Source organism: Vitis riparia, chromosome 11, assembly GCF_004353265.1.
Source record: "Vitis riparia cultivar Riparia Gloire de Montpellier isolate 1030 chromosome 11, EGFV_Vit.rip_1.0, whole genome shotgun sequence".
In the NCBI taxonomy this organism is placed as follows: Eukaryota; Viridiplantae; Streptophyta; class Magnoliopsida; order Vitales; family Vitaceae; genus Vitis; species Vitis riparia.
The window spans coordinates 11663839-11685336 of NC_048441.1; the positions used below are offsets into that span (position 1 = coordinate 11663839).

The 21498-nt window shown below is 36.1% G+C and overlaps 2 protein-coding genes and 1 non-coding gene across 3 annotated transcripts; 1 reads left to right on the plus strand and 2 right to left on the minus strand.

Moving 5' to 3' along the window:
• Nucleotides 1–747: 747 nt before the first annotated feature.
• Nucleotides 748–821, minus strand: TRNAT-AGU. The gene has a single exon. It is a non-coding gene; the product is annotated as a tRNA-Thr (tRNA).
• A 413-nt stretch (nucleotides 822–1234) lies between these two features.
• On the plus strand, nucleotides 1235–4130 carry LOC117925750 (probable CCR4-associated factor 1 homolog 7). The gene is made up of 2 exons (XM_034844855.1): nucleotides 1235–1473; nucleotides 1707–4130. Exon 2 carries the CDS (start codon nucleotides 1787–1789, stop codon nucleotides 2597–2599), a length of 813 nt encoding a protein of 270 aa, XP_034700746.1. The 5' UTR covers nucleotides 1235–1473; nucleotides 1707–1786; the 3' UTR covers nucleotides 2600–4130.
• Nucleotides 4131–18907: 14777 nt separating this feature from the next.
• Nucleotides 18908–20355, minus strand: LOC117925679 (replication termination factor 2). Its single transcript, XM_034844747.1, has one exon. The coding sequence runs from the start codon at nucleotides 20226–20228 to the stop codon at nucleotides 19092–19094; it is 1137 nt and encodes a 378-aa protein (XP_034700638.1). The 5' UTR covers nucleotides 20229–20355; the 3' UTR covers nucleotides 18908–19091.
• Between the last annotated feature and the right edge of the window lie 1143 nt (nucleotides 20356–21498).

Genomic DNA, 21498 nt, shown 5'->3' on the forward strand with positions numbered 1-21498 from the left:
ATAACCGAATTGCAAAGCACGAAGAATAGACCACCACATTCAATAGACTCGACAAATTTCTATCTTTAGCTTGGACGAGGACTTTGGCCCACTGCAAAGTCTGACTGTAAGTTGTATCTTCATCAACTACCATGAAGCCATTGCAAGTGTTTCCCAAGTTTATAAAGAGTTCCCTATCCCATAAATGCACTGGAAGGCACATTATTCTCACTCATATCTCACTAAGACAAACCCCATTCCTCAAGCGTCCCACACTTGGAGACCACCATCTTTCCAGAAAAAGCAACTTGCCCATGAACATCTTCTTGACTATTTCTTCATTAGAAATCATCTCAAAATCAGACAAAATGAGTGCACCTCCTAAGTGGACCAACTTGACGTTCCCCTGGAAACTCCTATTGTGCATTACCCACCCCTTTAAAGTGGGTAAATCTTGAACGTAATCTGAGGATTTTCCCCTAATGACCCATGACACATCCTCCAAGGGCCTCTTAATTTCTTCTAGCGTTACCTTGCCCTACCTGAATCCACACTGACACTGCGTCACCAGCCTTTGCTGGAGAACCATGTACTACATCAGCAAAACACTAGTCTTTCATAGGGGCCACCGAGGCACCAACAGCAGGAGTACTCCACCCCCCGTAGGGGCACCAGAGTAAACCTCCTCGCCTGCATAGAGCACAACAAAAATCTACCTAAAACCCCGGTCTCTCTCCAAAACCTTGCTCAAAATCAAATTGACACTTTTGCTTTCATTGAGAGTCGAACTCAAGACCTCCCGCTTACTAAACGGGTGCTCTAACCAACTGAGCTATGAAAGCTTGCTGTCAAAGCTTGTCCCAGTAATTAAATGAAGATAAAAATTAAGATGATTTTGAGTGGAAAGTTGAGGCCACTTGAATCAGAATGGTGGAGTCGAGCACTTGATGATGTGGGTCTCAACAAGCAACATATTGGGTGAATGGTTGACCGGCAGTCAACACAATCCCATTAACATCACTATACAGGGTCCCATTAATGTAACATAGAAATATTTGAATAAAAGAACGATAAAAATATTTTTATCGTAGTAAAATATATATATATATTTTAATTAAAAAACTGCCAATATTTAACCACAGAATCTGACCCATCCACGTCAGTCCAACAGGGCATGTCTTGTAAGAATGAAATAAAAATAAGAAAAAAAACAAAAAATTGCTATAAAAAAAGGACTCATGAATTAACAATTATCAGCTCTTCCTATAACTTTTCACTCTAATTTCCCTCCTCTCCCTCTGTTACGATGTAAAGCAAAGGAAGGCACAACCCGCGGTCCAAAAGCCCTTCCTCTGCAAAACCCATCTCTCATTGTCTACGAAACCCTAGTTTCTTGACCAGGATTTTATCTACAAAATTCCAAGAAAACCCCGTTTCACCGCTACCCGCTGCCACATTTCTCTAATTACTGCCGCCCATTTCTATAGCATTCAGGTCAGATCTCATACCTTTCATTTTCCCTTCGTGCGAGGTTGTTTCGTTTCTGCTTTTCGGGTTTCCTGAGTTCTGGGGATTTTTGGGCCTTTTTTCAAGTTTTATTGTTTGTTTAGGGTTTGTTTCCTTTCGGGGGTTTTGCAGAAGTATAGTTTTCATGATTTTCCCTTTATTCAAAGATTTGGGTGTTGTTTGTGTTGATTTCTGGGTTCTTCTTTTTCCCTGTTCTGCAGATTTAGGGTTTTTGTTGCTTATGGTTTGTTTCCGGCTTCATTCGCGAGAGGTTATTGTTGTGTGATGCAATTGTGCGAGAATGTCGGATGTGCTCGTGAATGATACATTTCATATCAGGGACGTTTGGGATGATAATCTTGAAGATGAGATTCGATTGATTCGTGGACTTTTAGATGATTACCCTTACATAGCTATGGATACCGAGTTTCCCGGTGTTGTACTTCGTTCAGTAGGGAATTTCAAGAACAACAATGAGTATAATTTTCAGACCCTGAAGACCAACGTTGATCTTTTGAAGTTGATTCAATTGGGTCTTACATTTTCTGATGAACATGGAAATTTTCCCACCTGTGGAACTGAAAGGTATTGCGTTTGGCAATTTAATTTCCGGGAGTTTAACCTCAACGAGGATGTGTTTGCTCATGACTCCATCGAACTGTTAAAGCAGAGTGGTATCGATTTTAAGAAGAACAATGAAAAAGGTGTGGATGCACGTCGGTTTAGTGAATTGCTAATGTCTTCAGGAATCGTATTGAATGATAGTGTGCATTGGGTTACATTTCATAGTGGGTATGATTTTGGCTACTTGCTGAAGCTACTTACTTCCCAGAATCTGCCCGAGACACAGGCCGGTTTCTTTGAGCTGATCAGAATATACTTCCCTATACTTTATGATATCAAGCATCTCATGAAGTTTTGTAATAGCCTTCATGGTGGGTTGAACAAGCTCGCAGAACTGTTGGGTGTTGAGAGAATTGGTTCTTGTCATCAAGCTGGTTCGGATAGTTTGCTCACATGTTGTACATTCATGAAATTGAAAAAAGATTTCTTTAATGGGTCTCCTGAGAAATATGCTGGTGTGTTGTATGGTCTTGGTGTTGAGAGTGGATGAATACTCATTGAAAGAGAAAAAAAAGTATGAAATAAAAAAATAAAAATAAAACTGTCTGTTGACTGCATTTGTGTGGGATTGTCTTTTTTTGTTTTTACTTATGGATTTCTCTTCTACCTATTTCTCCCTCACTGGAATTTCCGTGCGAATTTTGTTGTTCAGTTTTTGTAGTAAAATGCTGCCATTTTCAGTGTGGTCCATTGCATAAATCTTGCTATTTCTTTAATAGCTTGCATATGCAGTTGGTTATCCCTTAGTGTTAGGGTTGCTTTTGTGGGATAATTTTAAAATAACTGGGTTAAAGAATTTGATGGAAGGATAAGCTGATTTTGATTTCTTCTATCCTGAACTGTCCTGTCCTGGATGGATGTCTGAAACTTTGATTCAAATATGTGGAAGCTGATGGAGTTGAACTTGCTGAGCACATAAAATTCTATTCCCTCCCTGGCTTTCTATGCTCCATCACATTTTCTTTAGTATGCATGTCAGCTACATGCCAAGAGAGCCATTGACAGACTTTTGGATTTTTTTGAGGCCCCTTGTGGAATACCGGTTATTATAAACATGGTCAATCTGCTTTTTGACTCCCTGTTGTGATGTATTTCTATTAAATAATTCGGCCTATGCTCATGTCTTTGGCTTGGTTGTTGTAAGAGAGATCACAATTAACATTGTCATGAACCACAATGCTGAATATGGCTGGCTGTGTGGTTTTATTTTGGGCTGTGTATCAAGGTATGGAGTGTCTTCTTTCTATTTCTTAATCAAGAATTCCTGGCATTGTACATCTCTTTCTTGAATCATTTGTCATTTGTGTCCTGTTGGACTCTTGATGATGTTTTTTTTTAGTTGTTGGTGCTGTTTTTTAATTTTGCTTCTTTAGTTGATGGTCTCAGGGTAATATTGGGGACTAATAAGGCATGTGATGATGGATCACACTGGGTCTGTTTTGCTGATGGATGAAATATATACTTTTAAAACAAGTATAATAATTCAGTGCTTTGTTGGCAGAAATGTCACAGATTAATCTTGTTTTGCTTCGGTTCTTTGTCTCAGTGTAAACTTAGCGACTCATACACATCTGATGACAGGATCATGACAGATTAGCTTCATTGACTGGTGTGGGTTGGAATCATCATTCTGCAAGATCAAAAGGGGTTTGCTCTCTTGCAGTCTTGGTTAGAGGGTCCATCCTTGAGCAGGAGGTGATCTCTCATGGATTTCAATTAGTTCTTCGTTTGCAGTTAGATTACACCTGTGTATGTGGTTCATGTCACCTCAGGTGCTTTTCCATTATTTTTTGTATTTATAAAATAGGGTATAAACTTGTAGATTTTCATTCAGATGCAATTTTAAGGTTCTTTTGGCCCCTGTTTTGTTTTCAGCTTTGTATATTCTATTATACTTTTCTTCTCTCCTCTGCTGCATTTTCTTCCTTGTTGTCATCTTGGATGGTTTCTTTTGGTGTGGCTTCTAGCCATTATGATGTAATAGATACTTGTTTCCATAAGTAGAGAACTCTTTAGAAGTTTGAACCGGTCTGTTTATTCTTGCAGTTATAGAATTACCTTTCCTCCATATGCATTAAACTTAATACACACAGCCTGGTTTGTATATTTCCTCCTTTTTGAATTGGTTTTGTTCTGATTCCTTTTGTAGCCAGTGTATCTTTGAGTGCCATCAACATGTTTGATCATATATCTTCATCCTGCAAGCTTCATGAAGGAAATTTAGAATCAGGGATCCATTTGGAAAATATTGTGAACACAACTGAACTTATGACTCATTTGATTGATCTATTGCATTTGATTATTGATTTGCTAGCAGATCTTTCTAAACATTGTGCTCTTTTGATCTTTTTGGCTGGATATCTTGATTTTGGTGTTCAAAAGTTGTCCCAAATTAGTTGTATTTTTTAGGTTATGCTAGTCATTATAAAGTACCGTTTGGATTTTTGCATTTTTTTTGCATGATCAATCTCCTTGAGTTGTGGATGCTCATCAACAATTAATGTTGCAGTGTTAATAATGGGTGTGTTAGACTACATTTTGCTTCACTGTAGTGCAGCAAGGGCCTTGTGGCAGCTTTTGTTTTCTCTCTTTGGTGTTTCTTGGGTGCTGTCTTCTTCTGTAAGGGAGACTTTGTTGGCTTGGCGTGTCTTGTGTTGGGAGGAAGCAGAAGAAAGTGTGGGGAGCAGCCCCTTTGTGTCTCTTTTGGACAATTTGGAAGGAGAGAAATAGAAGGTTGTTCAAGAATGAGGAGCTCCTCATCCTAAGACTGAAAAACTTTTTTCCTCTATAATTTGTTTTCCTGGTCCAAGATGTACATACCTGAAGGCCCCTATGTCCCCTTGTGACTTTATTGATTGGTTGGGTACTCACTAAGGGAGGGAGTAGTTTTTTGTCCCCCTTTCCTTTTTTGGCCATCTTTTGGCTTCTGTTGTTTACATCCCTTGTACTTTGTGTGCTTTCTTTTTGGCGCTTTTAATATATCTTTTGTTTACCTATCAAAAATAATAATAATAATAATAATAATGGGTGTGTTAAGAGGATGGATTAAGGTGTCTACAGGCTTAACATAGGGTGATCCGCACTCCCCCTTTATTTTTCACCACAGTGGCTGATGTTTTGGGCAGATTGATATTGAGAGTAGAGGGGTGTGGCATCTTAAAGGGCTTTTTTTGTGGGTATATAACTCATCTATAGTTCGTAGATGATGCCATCTTTTCTTACGAGCTAGGCCATATAACTGGCAAAACCTTAAACTAATTTTAATGATGCTTGGGCATGTCTTTAGGCCAAGTTACCAACAAAACTTTAAACTAATTCTAATGATGTTTGGGCTTAAGCTAAAGTTAGATAAAAATGCACTTTGTTGGGTATCATTGGTGTGAATCAAGACCAAGTTTGAGCTTTAGCTTCCCCACTTAGATTCTAGAGTCCCTAGTTGGCCCATATCCTCTTTGAGTGTCCTTTTTGGAGGGAACCTAAGAGCTTTCATGATCTAGTTTTAGAAAGGATTTCCAAATACTTTGATATTTGGAAGAAGGTTTATACTTTTTTTTTTTTTTTTTGTATAGGTAAGAAAGCTTACTCTTTTTTTTTTTTTTTTTTTTGATGAATAAAGAGCAATATATTAAAAGAAAAGAGGCACATCAAGGAAGCACCTCAAAGTATACAGGTGGTATACAAAAGAGAGCGGAAAAAAACCCTTAACCAGGGTCTAACCAATCTACAAAATCTACAACAAAAGGGGGACCAGAGCCAAAAAACCCCTTAGTCCACGCCCCCGGATTACAAAGAAAAAACGATTTACACCCATGAATCAAATGCTCCTCGTTTTCAGACGCTCTATTGTTTCTTTCCTTTTAGACAATCCAAAAAAGGCACAAGGGAGATGAAAACTAGACTTTCTTCCTTTTCTTTCCCACACAAGGCCCAAGCCACCCCAATAATGCCTCTCTAATTGAAGAGGGGAACACCCACGAAATCCCAAAGAGGGAAAAAAGTAAGCTCCATAAACTTCTGGCCAGCACACAATGCAAGAGGATGTGATCAATAGACCCTTCCTCTGACAGACACAAATAACATTTGTTAGCCAAGGAGAACCCTCTCCTCTGAATATGATCCAAGGTTAAGGCCTTTTTCCACATAGCCTCCCAAGCAAAAATACACACCCTTGGAGGCACCAAAGAATTCCAAATAACTCTTGTAGGAAAATCCCCTAGTTTTTCTGGTTCCAACGCCTTGTAAAGAGACTTAACAGAAAATCTTCCATCCTTTGCCTTTGTCCAAACTACTTGATCTTCCACATCACTATAAACCCTCCTCTCTTGCAACCTTAAGAGAAAACGCTCCACATCGAACACTTCCTAATCATTAAGCCGCCTAAAGAACCTAGGAGCCCACACCCCCCCTCCAGCATGGCTCCACATATCCTCCACCCAAGCCTCCTTAGCCAAGGAAATGACAAATAAAGAAGGAAAAGAAGTACACAAAGTATCATCTCCATACCACTTGTCTTTCCAAAATTTAACCCTCCTACTATTTCCCACAGAATAAACCAAGTTGTCGCCTATCACATCCCAACCTCTCCTAATCGCTTTCCATAAACCAACCCCAAAACTACCTCTCACAACGTGGGACCTCCAACTGCCCTCCTCTTCCCCATACTTTGCACAAATAACTTGCCTCCACAAAGCTTCCCTTTCCACCGCAAAACGCCAACTCCACTTACATAGGAGGGCCTTATTCAGCAACGCCATATTCCTCTCACCCGATCCACCCTTTTGTTTATCTAAGCAAACAATAGACTAATCCACTAGATGGGGCTTCCTCTCTAGGGCCCCACCACCCCAAAGAAAGTCTCTTTGGATCGGCTCCAATCTCAAACTCACACACCTTGACATATGAAATAGGGACATATAGTAGATAGACATACTGGACAGAGTGCTCCGGATCAAAGGCAGTCTACCCCCCTTGGAGATATACTGCCTTTTCCAAAAGGAAAGCCTCTTCCTTTGCATTTCCTCAACCTCGTCCCAAACTGCCACTTCCTTGAAACAAGCACCCAAAGGAAGACCCAAATAAGAAGATGGGAGCTTGCTAACCTTGCAACCAAACTCAAGGGCCAACTCCTCTACATTCTCCACTCTTCCCACCGTGATGATCTCACTTTTGTCCAAATTCACCTTCAACCTTGACATGGCTACGAACCACATAAGGAGCCAACTCAAGTAGGACACTTGATCAATGGAAGTCTCATAGTATACTAAAGTGTCATCCGCGAACTACAAATGAGTGATCTTTACTCCCGCACCTCCTCTACCTCTGAGCTACCACCCCAGTAAAAACCCTCCCTCCTTCTCTCTCTTCAACAAACAACTAAGAGCTTCCATGACAATCACGAACAAGTAGAGGGATAAAAGATCCCTCTATCTCAATCCCCGAGAACTTTGGAAGAAACCTGAGGGAGTTCCATTAATAAGGACGGAGAAATTGACAGTACCAATACACCACTGAATCCAACTAATCCATTTAGCTCCAAAACCCATCATTTCCAGCAATCAAAGAACAAAACTCCAATTTACATGGTCGTATGCCTTCTCAATATCCAGCTTACAAAGAATGCCACCACCCCCACTTTTCTGCATCGAATCAATCGCCTCATTCGCAATCAGCGAGGCGTCCAGGATTTGCCTTCCCTCCACAAATGCATTTTGGGACTTGGACATTATCTTACCCATCACCTTTTTAAGCCTATTAGCTAGCACCTTTGCTAACAACTTGTAAAGACTACCCACCAAGCTTATAGGCTTAAAGTCCTTGAGATCTTCAACTCTTCCTTTCTTAGGAATTAAAACAAAAAAGAAGCATTAATGCTCTTGACGAACTTGCCCTGATCATGAAAGTCCTTAAAGAACCCCATAACTTCCTCCTTCAGAAAACTCCAATTGAATTGCCAAAACACCATTGTGAAACCATCAGGACCAGGAGCTTTATCTCCATTGAGGTCTGAGAGAGCACCAAACACCTCTTCCTCAGAAAAATGAGCCTCTAACATTGCTGCAACTTCCCCTTCCAGGACCCCAATGTGCAGCCCATTGCATCTAGGCCTCCACTCATTTGTTTCTGACAAAAGAGATTTTCTTTGGTTAAGAGTAAGGAAAGACTAAAGAAATATCATCTTGTTGGTTGGGACTTGGTGTGTAATCCCAAGAGGGAAGAGGGTCTAAGTGTGGGTTAGATATCCTTGAAGAATAGAGTCTTCTTAAGAAAGTGGTTGTTGAGTTTTCTTAAGGGTGAGAACAATGCTATGTAGCAGAAGGTCATTATGAGTATCTATGACCAGCGTTTTAATGGATGGGATGTTGACATTGTTGCCAAGTCATCGCTCTATAGCCCTTGAAAGGCTATTGTTGCTCTAATTTTTCTTCTTTTACTCATTTTTTTGTGGGTGATGGTACAAAGATCTACTTTTTGTAGAGCACTTGGTATGGTGATTTATCCTCTCATCTTCAATACCTTAATCTTTCAAGGTGGCAAGGATGAAAGACTCCCTTATCGCCATTGTTTTTATCCTCTCCTCCCTTTTTCTGTCTTGGAATTTTAATTTCCACCAAAATCTTTTGGATCATGAACCCGAGGAATTACCTAGCTCTTTTTATAGTCTATGTGTATGTATCATTTTCTTACCTTGATGCGTAGTTTTAAAAGGTATAAGGTGCACCTAAGGCGCTAAAGTATCCTATAGCTTAGGCGCAAGGCGCAACACAAGGTGTGCACTTGAGTGAAGTGAAACCTAACCTAGTATGCATATTAATTTTATAAAATATGATCCAAAATCCAATCCAATCAACAAAATTTAAAATTTCAAACATTTAATAAAAAAAGTAAAGAAATTATATAAATTTTAATATACAATTAAAATTTTCAAGAATAAAAGTGTTTAAAAATGAAAAGTAAAGCATACAAGGTGAGCCTCTTCAACAAGGTGCATGCCTTGGCAAGCAAGGCACTATAGCTAGGGAGTGGTTGCGCCTTAGCCTAGGCACACTTTAAGCATGCCTTTTAAAACTATGCCTTGATGTGAGGGTTTGGTCCCCACCTTAGGTTTGCTCTCAATCAGTTAATTCTGCCTAACCTTTCTCATTCTATCCCTTGTATTCTTTTTTGCTTCAACTAATTTTATTTGAAAATCTAAAGCCTCTCCTATAGTAAAGGCTTTTGCATGACTTGTGGCTAGTAAGAAAGTTAATACTAATGGTATGCTCCAAAACAATGACCTTTTAAAGCTTTTAACTCAAGAGTGGTATGTCATGTTAAAGAGATTGGAGAACCAGTTGATCATCTTTTCTTTTCATTACCTAGTTACTCTAAGTCTGTGGCATAGATTGTTCACCCTTGCTAGGTTTGATGCAAGTGTCATCTTATAAGGTGGTGGGCATGTTGACCATTTCTCTTGGAGGTTTTGAGGATCATTCTAGAGGTAGGTTATATAAAGGATCATTCTAGTGGTAGGTTGTATAGAGTATTACTGGTCTCAATTTGATTTGGATGATATGACAATAAAGAAATACGAGGATTTTTTAGCATGCTCCGAGGACAGTAGATGCAGTTCAGGATTTGTTTCACCCTTGGCCTACGCCAGTGAAGCCTTTCATCCGTGCCCTTTTGAGCCTTATATTATGGTTGGTTGGAACTTCGTTTGTATATTGAAATAAGACCTTTCATGTGTGGTATAGTAACTGCCTCCTAAAGTTCATGTCAAGCTAAACTTGGAGTGATTTTTTTTGGGTATCCCTGGAGCTTAGATTCTGGGGATAGAGTCTCTTAAACTTGCAGGTAAGAGTTTCGCTACTGAGGTAAGATTGTAGCGCTATTGGAGGGCCTTTGTCCAAAATTTGTAGTGGAGGGAGATTTTGCCGTTGTCATTTTATGGGTGGTTGAGATTTGAGAGGGAAAGAGGCTTATGGAGGTTTGATCGAGGCTCTGCCAAATTTCTTTTATCGTTACGGGGTTGGGGTATTAGTTGGAAATAATGTTTCTTTTGGTTCACTTTTTGATATTTGTATGTATCTTTCTCAATTCAGTTTGTATTACCTTTTTTTTTTTTTTCAATTGTATTATATTGATGATTACCAGATTCTTGAAAAAGTAAATAAATAAAATGAGAACCAAAAGGCACAGGTTGAACAAGGGAGAATGGAACTTCAACCTGAACGTAAATTTTCATTCAAAAAATTCACTCTAATGACCCTATACAAGCATCATCATGATTCGTTGGAAAGGATTTTAGGGTGGTAACTATGAGCAGTGGCGAGTTGGCAACCGACCAGTTTAGAACATTTAGATGCATATTTGTTTGGGTTCAGGTAATTTCAGGGGTTTGAGGAGGTAACGCTCCATAAAAGGAAAAATGAAAAAGAAATGCAGAAAAGTTCTCAAATCTTAGGGGTGGCTGTCTATATTCTCTCTACTTTTCCATCTTTTCATCTCTTCAGGCTTTTTTCATAGTGTTTGATAAATCAATTTAATGATTTAATAGAATGTTTTTAAAAAGCATTTAGTATATAAATTTATCAAACCCAAGACACAATGAATTTTTTTAAAGCATCTAACATATCAATTTACCAAAACAAACATTCTATGAATTTCTTAAAGGCATCTAGCATACAAAGTTAATCAACTAAAGGAAATTAAACCTAGATAACTTGATACTAATGTCTAATTTAAATCACAATAAGCCACCAATAATAAAATTATAAACACATGGAGTAACATAATCGAAGGAATCTAACCTAAAAACTAAGAACAAAAGTTATTGGCACTGTATACGTATGAACTCCTTTTAACCTTGTAGACGTGTTTTAAATTCATCAAGACTTCTTTGGGTCCAGAGTGGGAAATATTTAAATGATTGGGTGTAGGTCATTATACTTTAAGAGCACACCAAGAAATGAATTATTTTTAAAGAAAAACGAATAACATAGTGTTGAAGTCTATACTGACACTAATTGGGTTGGTTCAGTTACTGATAGGAGGTCTACCTTGAGTTACTACATGTTTGTTTGGAGTCATTTGGTTACATGGAGGAGTAGAAGCAAAGTGTAGTGGCTAGAAATAACGTTACAGTAGAATTCAGAGCTATGTCACATGAAATTTGCAAGATGTTGTGGCTAAAGTGTGTCATAGAAGAGTTAAGGTAGACAATTGAAGGACCAATGAAGCTATATTGCGATAATAAAACTGCAATCACACATAACCCAATTCAACCTTATAAGACTAAGCAAGTGAAGAATGATAAACACTTTATCAAGGAGAAATTGGAAGCTAGTGTTGTGTGCATGTCATTTGTTCCAACAACTAAACAAATATATGATATCCTTACAAACAGACTTCTTAAGCCAAACTTATAATTTCTAACAAGTAAGTTGGGCATGATAGATATCTATGCAACAACTTGAGGGGGAGTGTCAAAAAGTTAAGAGTAAGCTAGAGCTGAAAGTTAGAGTTTTTCTAGTTTTTTTCTATTTAATAAAATTCAAACCTTAAATTTGAATTGTTTAAGATAGGGCAATTGGTTTGTTTCCGTATTTTAAGGAGTTAGTTATTGTGTTTTGTTAGCTATGTAGTTGAGAGATTTGTGGTAGATCTCAACTCTGGTCGAATCTATTTATTTGATGTAATTAGTTTCAATTTTAAATTTTCAATAATAAGTAAAGACCACTAAAAAAAAAATTATTTCAAAAACTTTATGAAACTAATCTAATTGAAAAACTTATAGATATAAAGATAATTAACCAATATAGTATTAAACCAAAATTTGAGAAAGAAGCATGATCGATTATAGAATAGGTAAACACAATAGAAATAGAAAACAATGAAAATAAAAACCTTAAGAATGTGTAAATATAAAAAATGAACTTAATAAGATACAAATGCCCTCAGTGGAAAACAAAAATAGAACATTTTAATTCTATAGAACTTATATGACAATGTGGAAGAATTTTAGACATAGATAATACACTAATCTTAGAACCTTCTAATTCAACAGAACCTATACATGAATGTGGAAGAATTCTAGATATAGATAATACACATTATAGATGTCTATAAAATGCCAAATAAAGATTTCTTAATCATATTAAAGGTCATGAATGTTTTTTTAATTGAATTAGGGATGTGGATTTTAGTACATTAACCTAAATGAAGAAAGAAACTGTGAATGACATTTTCATGTCATCGTGGACTTTATGAATGAAATGTTATGTCATTTAGACTAAAAAATGTACCACAAATATTTCAATGTATGGTGGATAATATTTTTAGTAAATATTCTCATATTTTTATCTATATTGATGATATTATAATTTTTTTCTCTTTAATTCCATTCATGCAATTTAATTACACAATCTCTATGTTTTTCTCATTTATAATCCATCATATATATTTGTTTGCCTTCACATATATGGTGTTATATTTTGTTTTGGCATTATATTCATCAATAAATTAATGAATTATCCAACATGCTTCAATTCACTTAGTTGAGACTAAATTTACTTTGAGCTTAATGAGGTGCCTATCACTTCTCCACTTGATAATTTGGCCCATGAGCTCATTCTTGGTAAGGAATACTTTATATTTCCTTTTTGGAAGTTGTGTAGGATTTTTTTTTTTTTTTCCTTTCATAAAAAAATAAAATAATTGGTTCCTTTCTTGACTTGACAAATTCCCCACACTAATAAAATAGTCTAAGGTGAGGTTCATAATGTTAGCACCATCAAAACAATAATAGTGTTTGGATTGAAGCAATAAAGTGACAAATTTACAAAGGAAAAAAAATGTTGCAGCATTGGAGGCAATCTTTGCTTGCCATCAAATGCTTCACCAACACATGACACTCTCTAGGACACGAGCAACAATTCTTCCTTGCAAAAGAAGTCCAAAGCCCTCTCATTTGCGAGAATGTAGTAATCAAAAGCCAAACACACAAGGTCTAACTTTGCATCTTCATATGAACAGACATAGTTGAAAGAAAAAGAAGATGAAGTGAAAGAAAGACGATAGGAAAAGAAGATTATATACGTGTACGAAAGGTGATTATTCAAGTACCCAAAAGTAGGTGTGATCACTATATAGTATATAGTCACCACCAAATATCTATGAATCAAGTTATCATCCAATCGACACTTCTTCCTTGATTTTCTCAATAATGAAAGGAAATGGGAGGGAAACTATAGGGAGATATTGATCGAGTGACATGTGTCATTCCAAGAGAGACGAGTCAATGTGGGAGCGGTCAATTTGAAGGTGACGTTCATGACATCACCATCCCCGGTAAGGGTGGTGCCTATGCCATCAATTGTAACATTTATAACATAAACAAACAACTACCCCTATTAGATGATGAACAATGCATTTAATATGATGTGACAAGCATTAATTATGGTTGACAACCCTCTCATAATTACAATGCCTAAAGAGCAATCATCCTATGAATTAAGTAAAATCATTGCTTAATAGTCTAGGACTAAGATTAGATGCTAGTCGAACAATAGGACATTTAATAATAAGTGTGAATGAACTTGCCAAATGAGTTAGACCAAAATACCACAAAACTTGATGAGAACAACCCAAGATAAGAGAAAAAGATGGGAATTCTTATTCTTGTTATCCGTTAAGCCTTTAGTCACCCATGACTAACTTGATCTTGGGAAAGGGATCGACCTAATCGGGTAATCTATAAGGATGAAATTATTTTCTTTTTAATTAAAGCAAACTTTCTTTAATTTTATTTAATGGAACATTTTTAACTTTAGAAATAGCTATGACAATTGTGTGTAGGTGTGGTGGCTCATCAGCCCATGCAATGATGATCTTGTATCGGGCTGCCCATTTGGCTTGGGTAGGTCAACAAGGTTTTGAGTCGGGCCAACACACTTGGAGGCAATGACCCATGCAACTTACCTTCTATTAGTCCCTCATATTCATCTACTTCTGATGCAGGATGGTTGGAAAGAGTGGCTTTAGGTTTCAACTTATTCATCAGTTAACATATTTTGATGTGCATTACTCTTGTCCCTAACCTTGCTCTCTACATCCCTACATCTACATCTTTGGAGTGAAGATAACGACTTCAAGCATGGCCGACTTCGCTAGTGTGAAACCCATAAGTGGAAGGCCTTGGAAAAAAATTTAAACCTTTTGACAAGTTTTATTTCTTTGAAAATAAGTAAGAAGTTTTAGCCTGATATTTCAAAAAACTGGTTTTGATTATAACAAAACAAAATATTAGTCTTTAATGTGAAAAGGCAAAAGGCTATGAAGCCAAAGATGAAAAAATATTTGCCATGATAAACAACCAAAGAGAGTTTGAGAAGCCACATGTGAAAGGTGGATAAACGCCTCTTATTGGATACACTATAATTGCCAATCTTGGGGCTACAATACCACCATGAAGTCCATAATGAAAACTATTCCATAAAAATTTGTACCAAATCAGGCATAAAGTTTAAGTAGAAATGGTATTAGTGATATTCACAAAATCAGAAAATATCGCCAACAACCTTCCAGAAATCCCTGTTAGACTGTTATTCTGCAAGGGGCAAAGTATATTTCTTAGCTACATCACATCCTTGTGAACCCAAACTCATTAAATGTTATTTTCTCCGCTCATTTTTGAGTCCTAGAAGTCTCTCATCTAATGTAGATAGTTTTTCTGACTGGACACACAGACAAACTGCAAATTGAAAGCCACAACACAGATCAAACGACTAGTTTCTGCCTCTTCCTTCAAGTAATAAGTTTTCAACTTAAATATTGGAAGAAATGGAATCTTGGCATCCAACTAGTAATTAAGAACCAAATTTGCATATGCACACGGAACTTTCTGCAATCTAAATGCTCACTCTGAAATTTCTTGTGTGTGTGTGTTTTTAATCTTTATAGGCTTCATTCTGATGTTCCTGTCCAGCAGGTAAAATTGCTACCATCAATATCAGGACAATAACTTCATCAGTTGGAAACCAGGGATGCATGGTAAATCATGATATACATCACACGTCACTCGTCAAATCATCAATCACAATGTCAGGTAAGATGATTTTGGATGGTGGAATTGACCCAGAATTTGCTGTTTAGACTTAATCACAAAACTGTAAGCTTCACAGATGCCCCTCTATATTGGAGCTTTATAGCTTATGGAAACACAGAATTCAAGGCTGCAAGATAGCCGCTAGATGCCAATATAAACTTAGCAGAAGAGAAACATCAAGCACAATCATGTTATTTGCTAATGCAAACAAGAAAGCTAGCTTGGCCATATGTGTTTCTTCCCAAAGCTTGGATGATGAGAATTTCCACGAAAGGGTGAAAAAGGTCAGAGATGAAATAAAAGTTTAGGCCAATGGCAATGGAAGCAAGAACACTAAATGGTTCTGGAGCCATTCAGTTGATATGAAATTTTTGCAATGTTTCTATAATTCTCTCCAATGCAACATTTAAAGAAGAAAAAGGAAACAGAGAGAGAACCAGGAAAAACTTTTAGAAATTTTCTCAAAGGAGTTCCAAAACACAAGAATGGTATAAAATAGCAATCAGTAAACTATTTTTTCAATCCCTGAAATGAACAATAGCAACTACTGTTTAGCAAATTGAACATGTAGACCAACAAATACAAATAAGTTTTTTTTTTTATAGACCCAATAAATACAAATAAGTCTAAACACAAAGTATTTAATAAAAGGGCAAAAATTCAAAAGGGTCTTTATGATGATATAAAAAATAAATCCAAGGCAAAATATTAAAAGTTCAAAAGGGTTGGGGCTCAAGAAACATTACTAGTTCTAAATGCAAAGTAAAGAAGTTAATAATCGGGGCTGTCCAACATCTAAACAGTACAAGCTGGGGGAACTAGGCCCATGCACATGAGCATAAGTAGAAGAAATAAAAACTAATACCAGTTCAGAACTGAAATGTAAATGAAGCTCTCTGCAACCTGGAAACTCAATTTAATATAAATCAATAAGTTTACAAGAACTCCCAAAAAAATGAATTGGAAGGGAAAAAAACAGTTGGGATTTATACAAGACATGATAAATCACATCTTCAACAATTTTACATGCATCATGGAAACAAAATTGCCATTTCTTTTCTTGTGTGTCAGATTTAAAGTGAACAAACATCTTCAATTTCATGTTTTCTATCATCACTCTCTCTGCTAGATTTTCATCAACTTCATTATCAACCCAATCAGCAATGTACACTTATCATTTTTGGTGCTATACATTATATTTTAAATTTCTATCAATTTTAAGGATTCAAGTTCGATGATTTTCAAACTGAATCCAGCATACTGATTGCTCTAGTCCTACTCCCTTATGAATAAAACTAAGTTCAACAGTGTGCAAGACAAAATAGAGAATCTCAAATTTTATGTACAGAAAATAGTATCAACAAATGCAACATAACTAACACAGATATAGATCTGCCATAAGAGTTTGTGCTGCTGACTTTAACCCCAAAAAGGAAAATACTCTACCCAAAATTTCAAAAGCTAAGGTTCTCTACGAAAAATGATCAATGGGCTTTCTCATTTGGTTGGGATGACCAAAAAAATGTACAGTCACAAAACAATTTTATTAAATCTTTATCAAACACAAAATTTACTACAAAATGATTCTCCTAAGTTTAAAACACTTTGTCTCCATTCCCATCATGTGTAGAACTACAAACAAGCCAACACCAAAACAAACTCATCTATAATATGCAAACTGGCATTAAAAGAAAAAAGCAAAAACAAAGGTTCCCTATATTTTAAACACATCTAATACCCAATCCCAAAAACTTCAAGTTACAATCAAATTTTAAGGCAATGAATGTGGATTTTTTTCTCTCCAAAAGCCTCAATTGCTACAAACTGAGCAGCAAGTGGAGATTAGTGAATAAATGGTCAAGAAAGATGTACTTGAATGTCACCAGATATGGCGTAAGTCACAGCAGTAGTACTTTTCTTTCTCTGGCATATCTCCATGGTGAGGAAGATGAAACCAAAGGAGTAGACATGGTTGACTAGGATTCAAACATGGGATTTTATTTTTTTGTGAAATCTAGAACACAGACAGCTAATAATGATTATAATTCTCATTCCTGAGAATTGGACTAGAAATACCAACTAGAGTTTTAATAACTTACATTTTATTAGTCATGAAAAGATATGAAATATCAACCAAAAACCACATTTAGCAAGAACCAAACATGACAATGCTGTGAATACAGAGGAGATTTCAATGCCCGCATTCCATGAACTAAACACAGCATACATGTCAATCCGAAGGGATCACGCCAGTCTAAGTAATTAGAAATTGAACAACCTGAAATAAAATATAGACAATATATTTGGATAACCTAATTAAAGGAAGAAAATCATGCACACACAAACATACACACACACACACACACACATATATATATATGCATACAAATTATTAAAAAAAAAAAATTGTAGAACAAGCACCGAAAAGAGGATTCAACCCATTTCACAGTTTAGCATACAAGGATTACCAAACAAACATTATCAGCCTTTTTGAAACTTGAAATATTCACATGAAACATTTTTATCTATTAAGCTATATTTATATTTGACATGACACGCTATATTCCTTTTTACTTTTGCAAGAGAATATATATATACATATTTGATCTTTCCATAAATTACATCCCTTTATCAAGCTTTCAAGCTCACCTCCTTCCATTGATCCTCCCATTTTAGGTATTTTCAGGTAATTTCTATTACCAACTACAAGTGTCTTGAGATAAGCTTAGGGTTGTGTATTTAGTCGTGACACTTGACACATTTTTGTAATAGTGGATTTGGAATCTTTTTGTAAAAGGTTTAAGTTACATACATGGAGATTTGCTTTGATTCTTATTCTGATCTATTCTAAGTGGTTATTTAAATTACAAGCTATTGCTTGTCCGGTTTAGCAACATTCCACATATTGTTTGTCTGGTTTAGCATCATTTCACATATTTAGGCTTAGAGTTCGATATGCGAATTGGCCATGGTGCCTTCTTAAATTACTTACTACACCCATAGGACAAGTCATTAAAGAGCTTAAAATATGACTTTGAGAAAACTTGTTATGATACCCACTAGGTTTGGTGCAAAACGCTACTATGACTAGAGAACATTTAGCTATAACCCCAAAAACAAATAGAAATTTATTCAGATTGAAAAGAAGCTGATAGCAATAGGGGAATTAAAATACCTGCACTCCTAGTAGTGTTGTTCCTGGCCCTAGGGAAGCCTTATGTTCCACATATATAGGATTTAACAAAATGATTTTTTTTTAAAGATAAAAATGGATAAATGGGAAAGTAGAGAGGAAATTTACCAAAATGATTTATATTCCAAATATATTTCATTTTCAGCTACAAATACACAAATAATATGAAATAATGCCATTTCTTCCCTTACTTTCCCTTCCCTAATTTTACCACAGCAAATTCAAAAGTCAAAAGATCCATGAAGTTTAAACTGGTGCAATCCAAAGTGTCCTGAATGTTTTGGATACTGCACCCGTCTCCATTCTCCAATCAGTATCCAGTCACATGATCATAGATGATACTAAAAGAATGTTATGCAAAAGATAGAAGATCCTAGGAATAAAATTTACAATCTTCATGTAAGAATACGGTTAATAAAGGCAGAAGTGGATATACTGATGCACAAACTATAAACAATATTATGCAACACTCAACAATTGGAATGAAATTGCACATCCAGCACTGTGATGACAATAAAACAGTAGGCACAAACAATTTTGACATTTCAATTTATACTCTTAATAATGATTAGTCTGATATTACAATAGAAATCAAGAAAATGTTACATGGTCACCTCTCAAAGAAGGCACAATCTCATGATAATCCAAATCAGCTTTGAAAGAAGCCCTGATATCACTCTCCTTGTTAAGCCAGCAACTCAAATTCTAGTTCCTACCAAGAGGGAGAGATCTGCACATATACGTTTCTTTAAATTCTGACTTCCTCGAAGAGGTGAAGATGGATGCATAAACTTCCTTGGTAGCATTGGGTGGGACCTGAGCAGATTTGAGCCGTTTCACACCACTAATCTCGCCCTTAACAACAACCCCACCATTCACAGCTTTCCCATTCTTTTCCATTTTAGCATCAACTCTCCCCACTGCCTTAGCATCAATACCATGCTTTTTCCCACTCAACCTTGAATCCAAATTAACATCCTCGTCCCCATTTACCCCCACTTCTCCATTCTTCACCTTCTTTGCCTTCTTCTCCCTCAATTTTGCCCTTTCCTCTTCCATCCTCTCTCTCAACGCGGCCACCTCTTCTTCGCTTCCATTAATGGGGATCTTATCTTCCTCCTTGAATCCCTCGTGACAAACAAGGCAGGCCGAGGACTTAACCTCCTTCAAAGCCTTGGCACTCAACACATGCCCACAAGTCTTCAGCGCAAAGAACCTATACTTCCCATTAAACTCCAAACCAGTAATCGGGCACTGATACCGCGCCCCAGCACTTACACCACCATTATCAGATTCCAAACCCGGAATTACCGATAACTCAATTGGCACCATATCCTTCAAACCTCTTATATGGCCAAACGCCTTAGGTAATTTCTTCCCCAACAAACCCTCCACAAGGGCTTCCTTGTTGAACACATTCCCCAACCTATCCACCACACAGGGATGCCTCAAGGGTTCAAACGACAACGAGCAGGTCGTCCACTTGGACAGCCTCTGCTCATTCGGGTCAACCTTATCCGGCTTCTTAACAGCATACATGTTGAGATAACAATCACGCGACTCGGCACCGGTGGCACCTCCATCTCCGCCACCGCCTGGGAGACGAAACCGTAAGACAAGGGTAGACAGAGGGTTTATACCGGACTTTTGGAGGGTGGACGAATCATGGAGCGCTTTTCCATGGAGGGTGAAGAAGAATGAGTCTAGGGTTTGGGGCGGAAGGAGAGAAAGCTTGAGGTTACGAAGGGTGGAGTTAGGGTTTAGGGTTAGGGCACGGGTCGCAATTGGAAGATCAGGGGACTGGATCAAGATTTGGATTTGCGATTGCTTTGGAGTATGCATATTTGATGGATTTCGATGGTGATTTGCTTTCAGAATTCAAGGATTTGGATCTCTTCTATGCTTTGAATCCTTTTTGTAGAGGCGTAGATCGCTGACGAAACAAGAGGGTACAGCCCTGGGTCTCGATCTGGACCCTGGAAGGGTAATTGGTTTTATATATATTTGCAATTAGGGGTTTTATAGGACCGGACCGGAAAGCTTCCCGGTTCGCGCAACATAATTCACGAATTTGGATGTTATAAGTTATAAGATAAAATAAAATTATTTTTAAAATCAAATAAAGTAATAATTTTGAGTAATTAGAAAATAATAATAACTTGGGAATAAAATGTCAAAACTTTTTGAGACTTATTTTAAAATGATAATGATTTTTGAAATTATTTTTAAAAAAATTAAGTTATTTAAAAAAAAAATTATTACCTCGAATTTTGAAATTAATTTTTAAAAATGTAAGGCAAGTATTTTTTTTATTGAAATTGACAAATTGTTCCTATTTTTTATTTTTTAAAAAGAAAATATATCCAAAGGGTGCTTAATTGTTTGAATGATTATCGTTTTACTATTACTAGAAAACAAAATGATTGTGTATATATATATATATATATATATATATATATATATATATATATATATATATTTAAATATTAGCATATTTATTTTTTTATTTTAAAATTTTAAAATAAAAAGAAGTTTAGTCATCATATAAATATCAAAATAATTAAAAAATAAAATAAACCTTTGATGATTCTTCAATAGCTAAAAACTTTTTATCAACTATTTACTCGTTTTTTAAAATAAAACAAGTTTGGTAATATTTTTTAAAAATAGGTTTTAAAACAATTTTTAATTGCTTTCGTTAACAAAAATATATTTCAACACTTGTATATGTAAAATAATTTTTTTTGCTTTATTTTTTTTTTATATTGTTTTGTTATTTGTTGATTCAAATGTTGAAGATAATGATTGGTATAATTTAATTATTATTAAATTTATCTAATATCTTTGTAAATTACGAGACTTTGTTCATTTTTTATTCTTGAAAATTTGAAAGGTGAAACATAAATTGAACTATTATCAAAATTAAATTGATAATTATTTATAGAGTCGTAAAGTTTATTATAAAGCAGAAACGATTAGAGCAAAATAAAAATATTTAAGTGAGAGTTAGAAAAGTGTTTCTAAAAACTTTTTTTGCAATCCATCTCATTTCAAAAATCTTTTAGTTGTAATCAAAACCCCTTTTTGTTAACAAGCTTGTATTAAGATTTAA

Coding starts and splice junctions, on each gene's coding strand:
- LOC117925679 (XM_034844747.1), bottom strand. CDS start 20,228: ATGCATACTCCAAAGCAATCGCAAATCCAAATCTTGATCCAGTCCCCT.
- LOC117925750 (XM_034844855.1), top strand. CDS start 1,787: ATGTCGGATGTGCTCGTGAATGATACATTTCATATCAGGGACGTTTGG.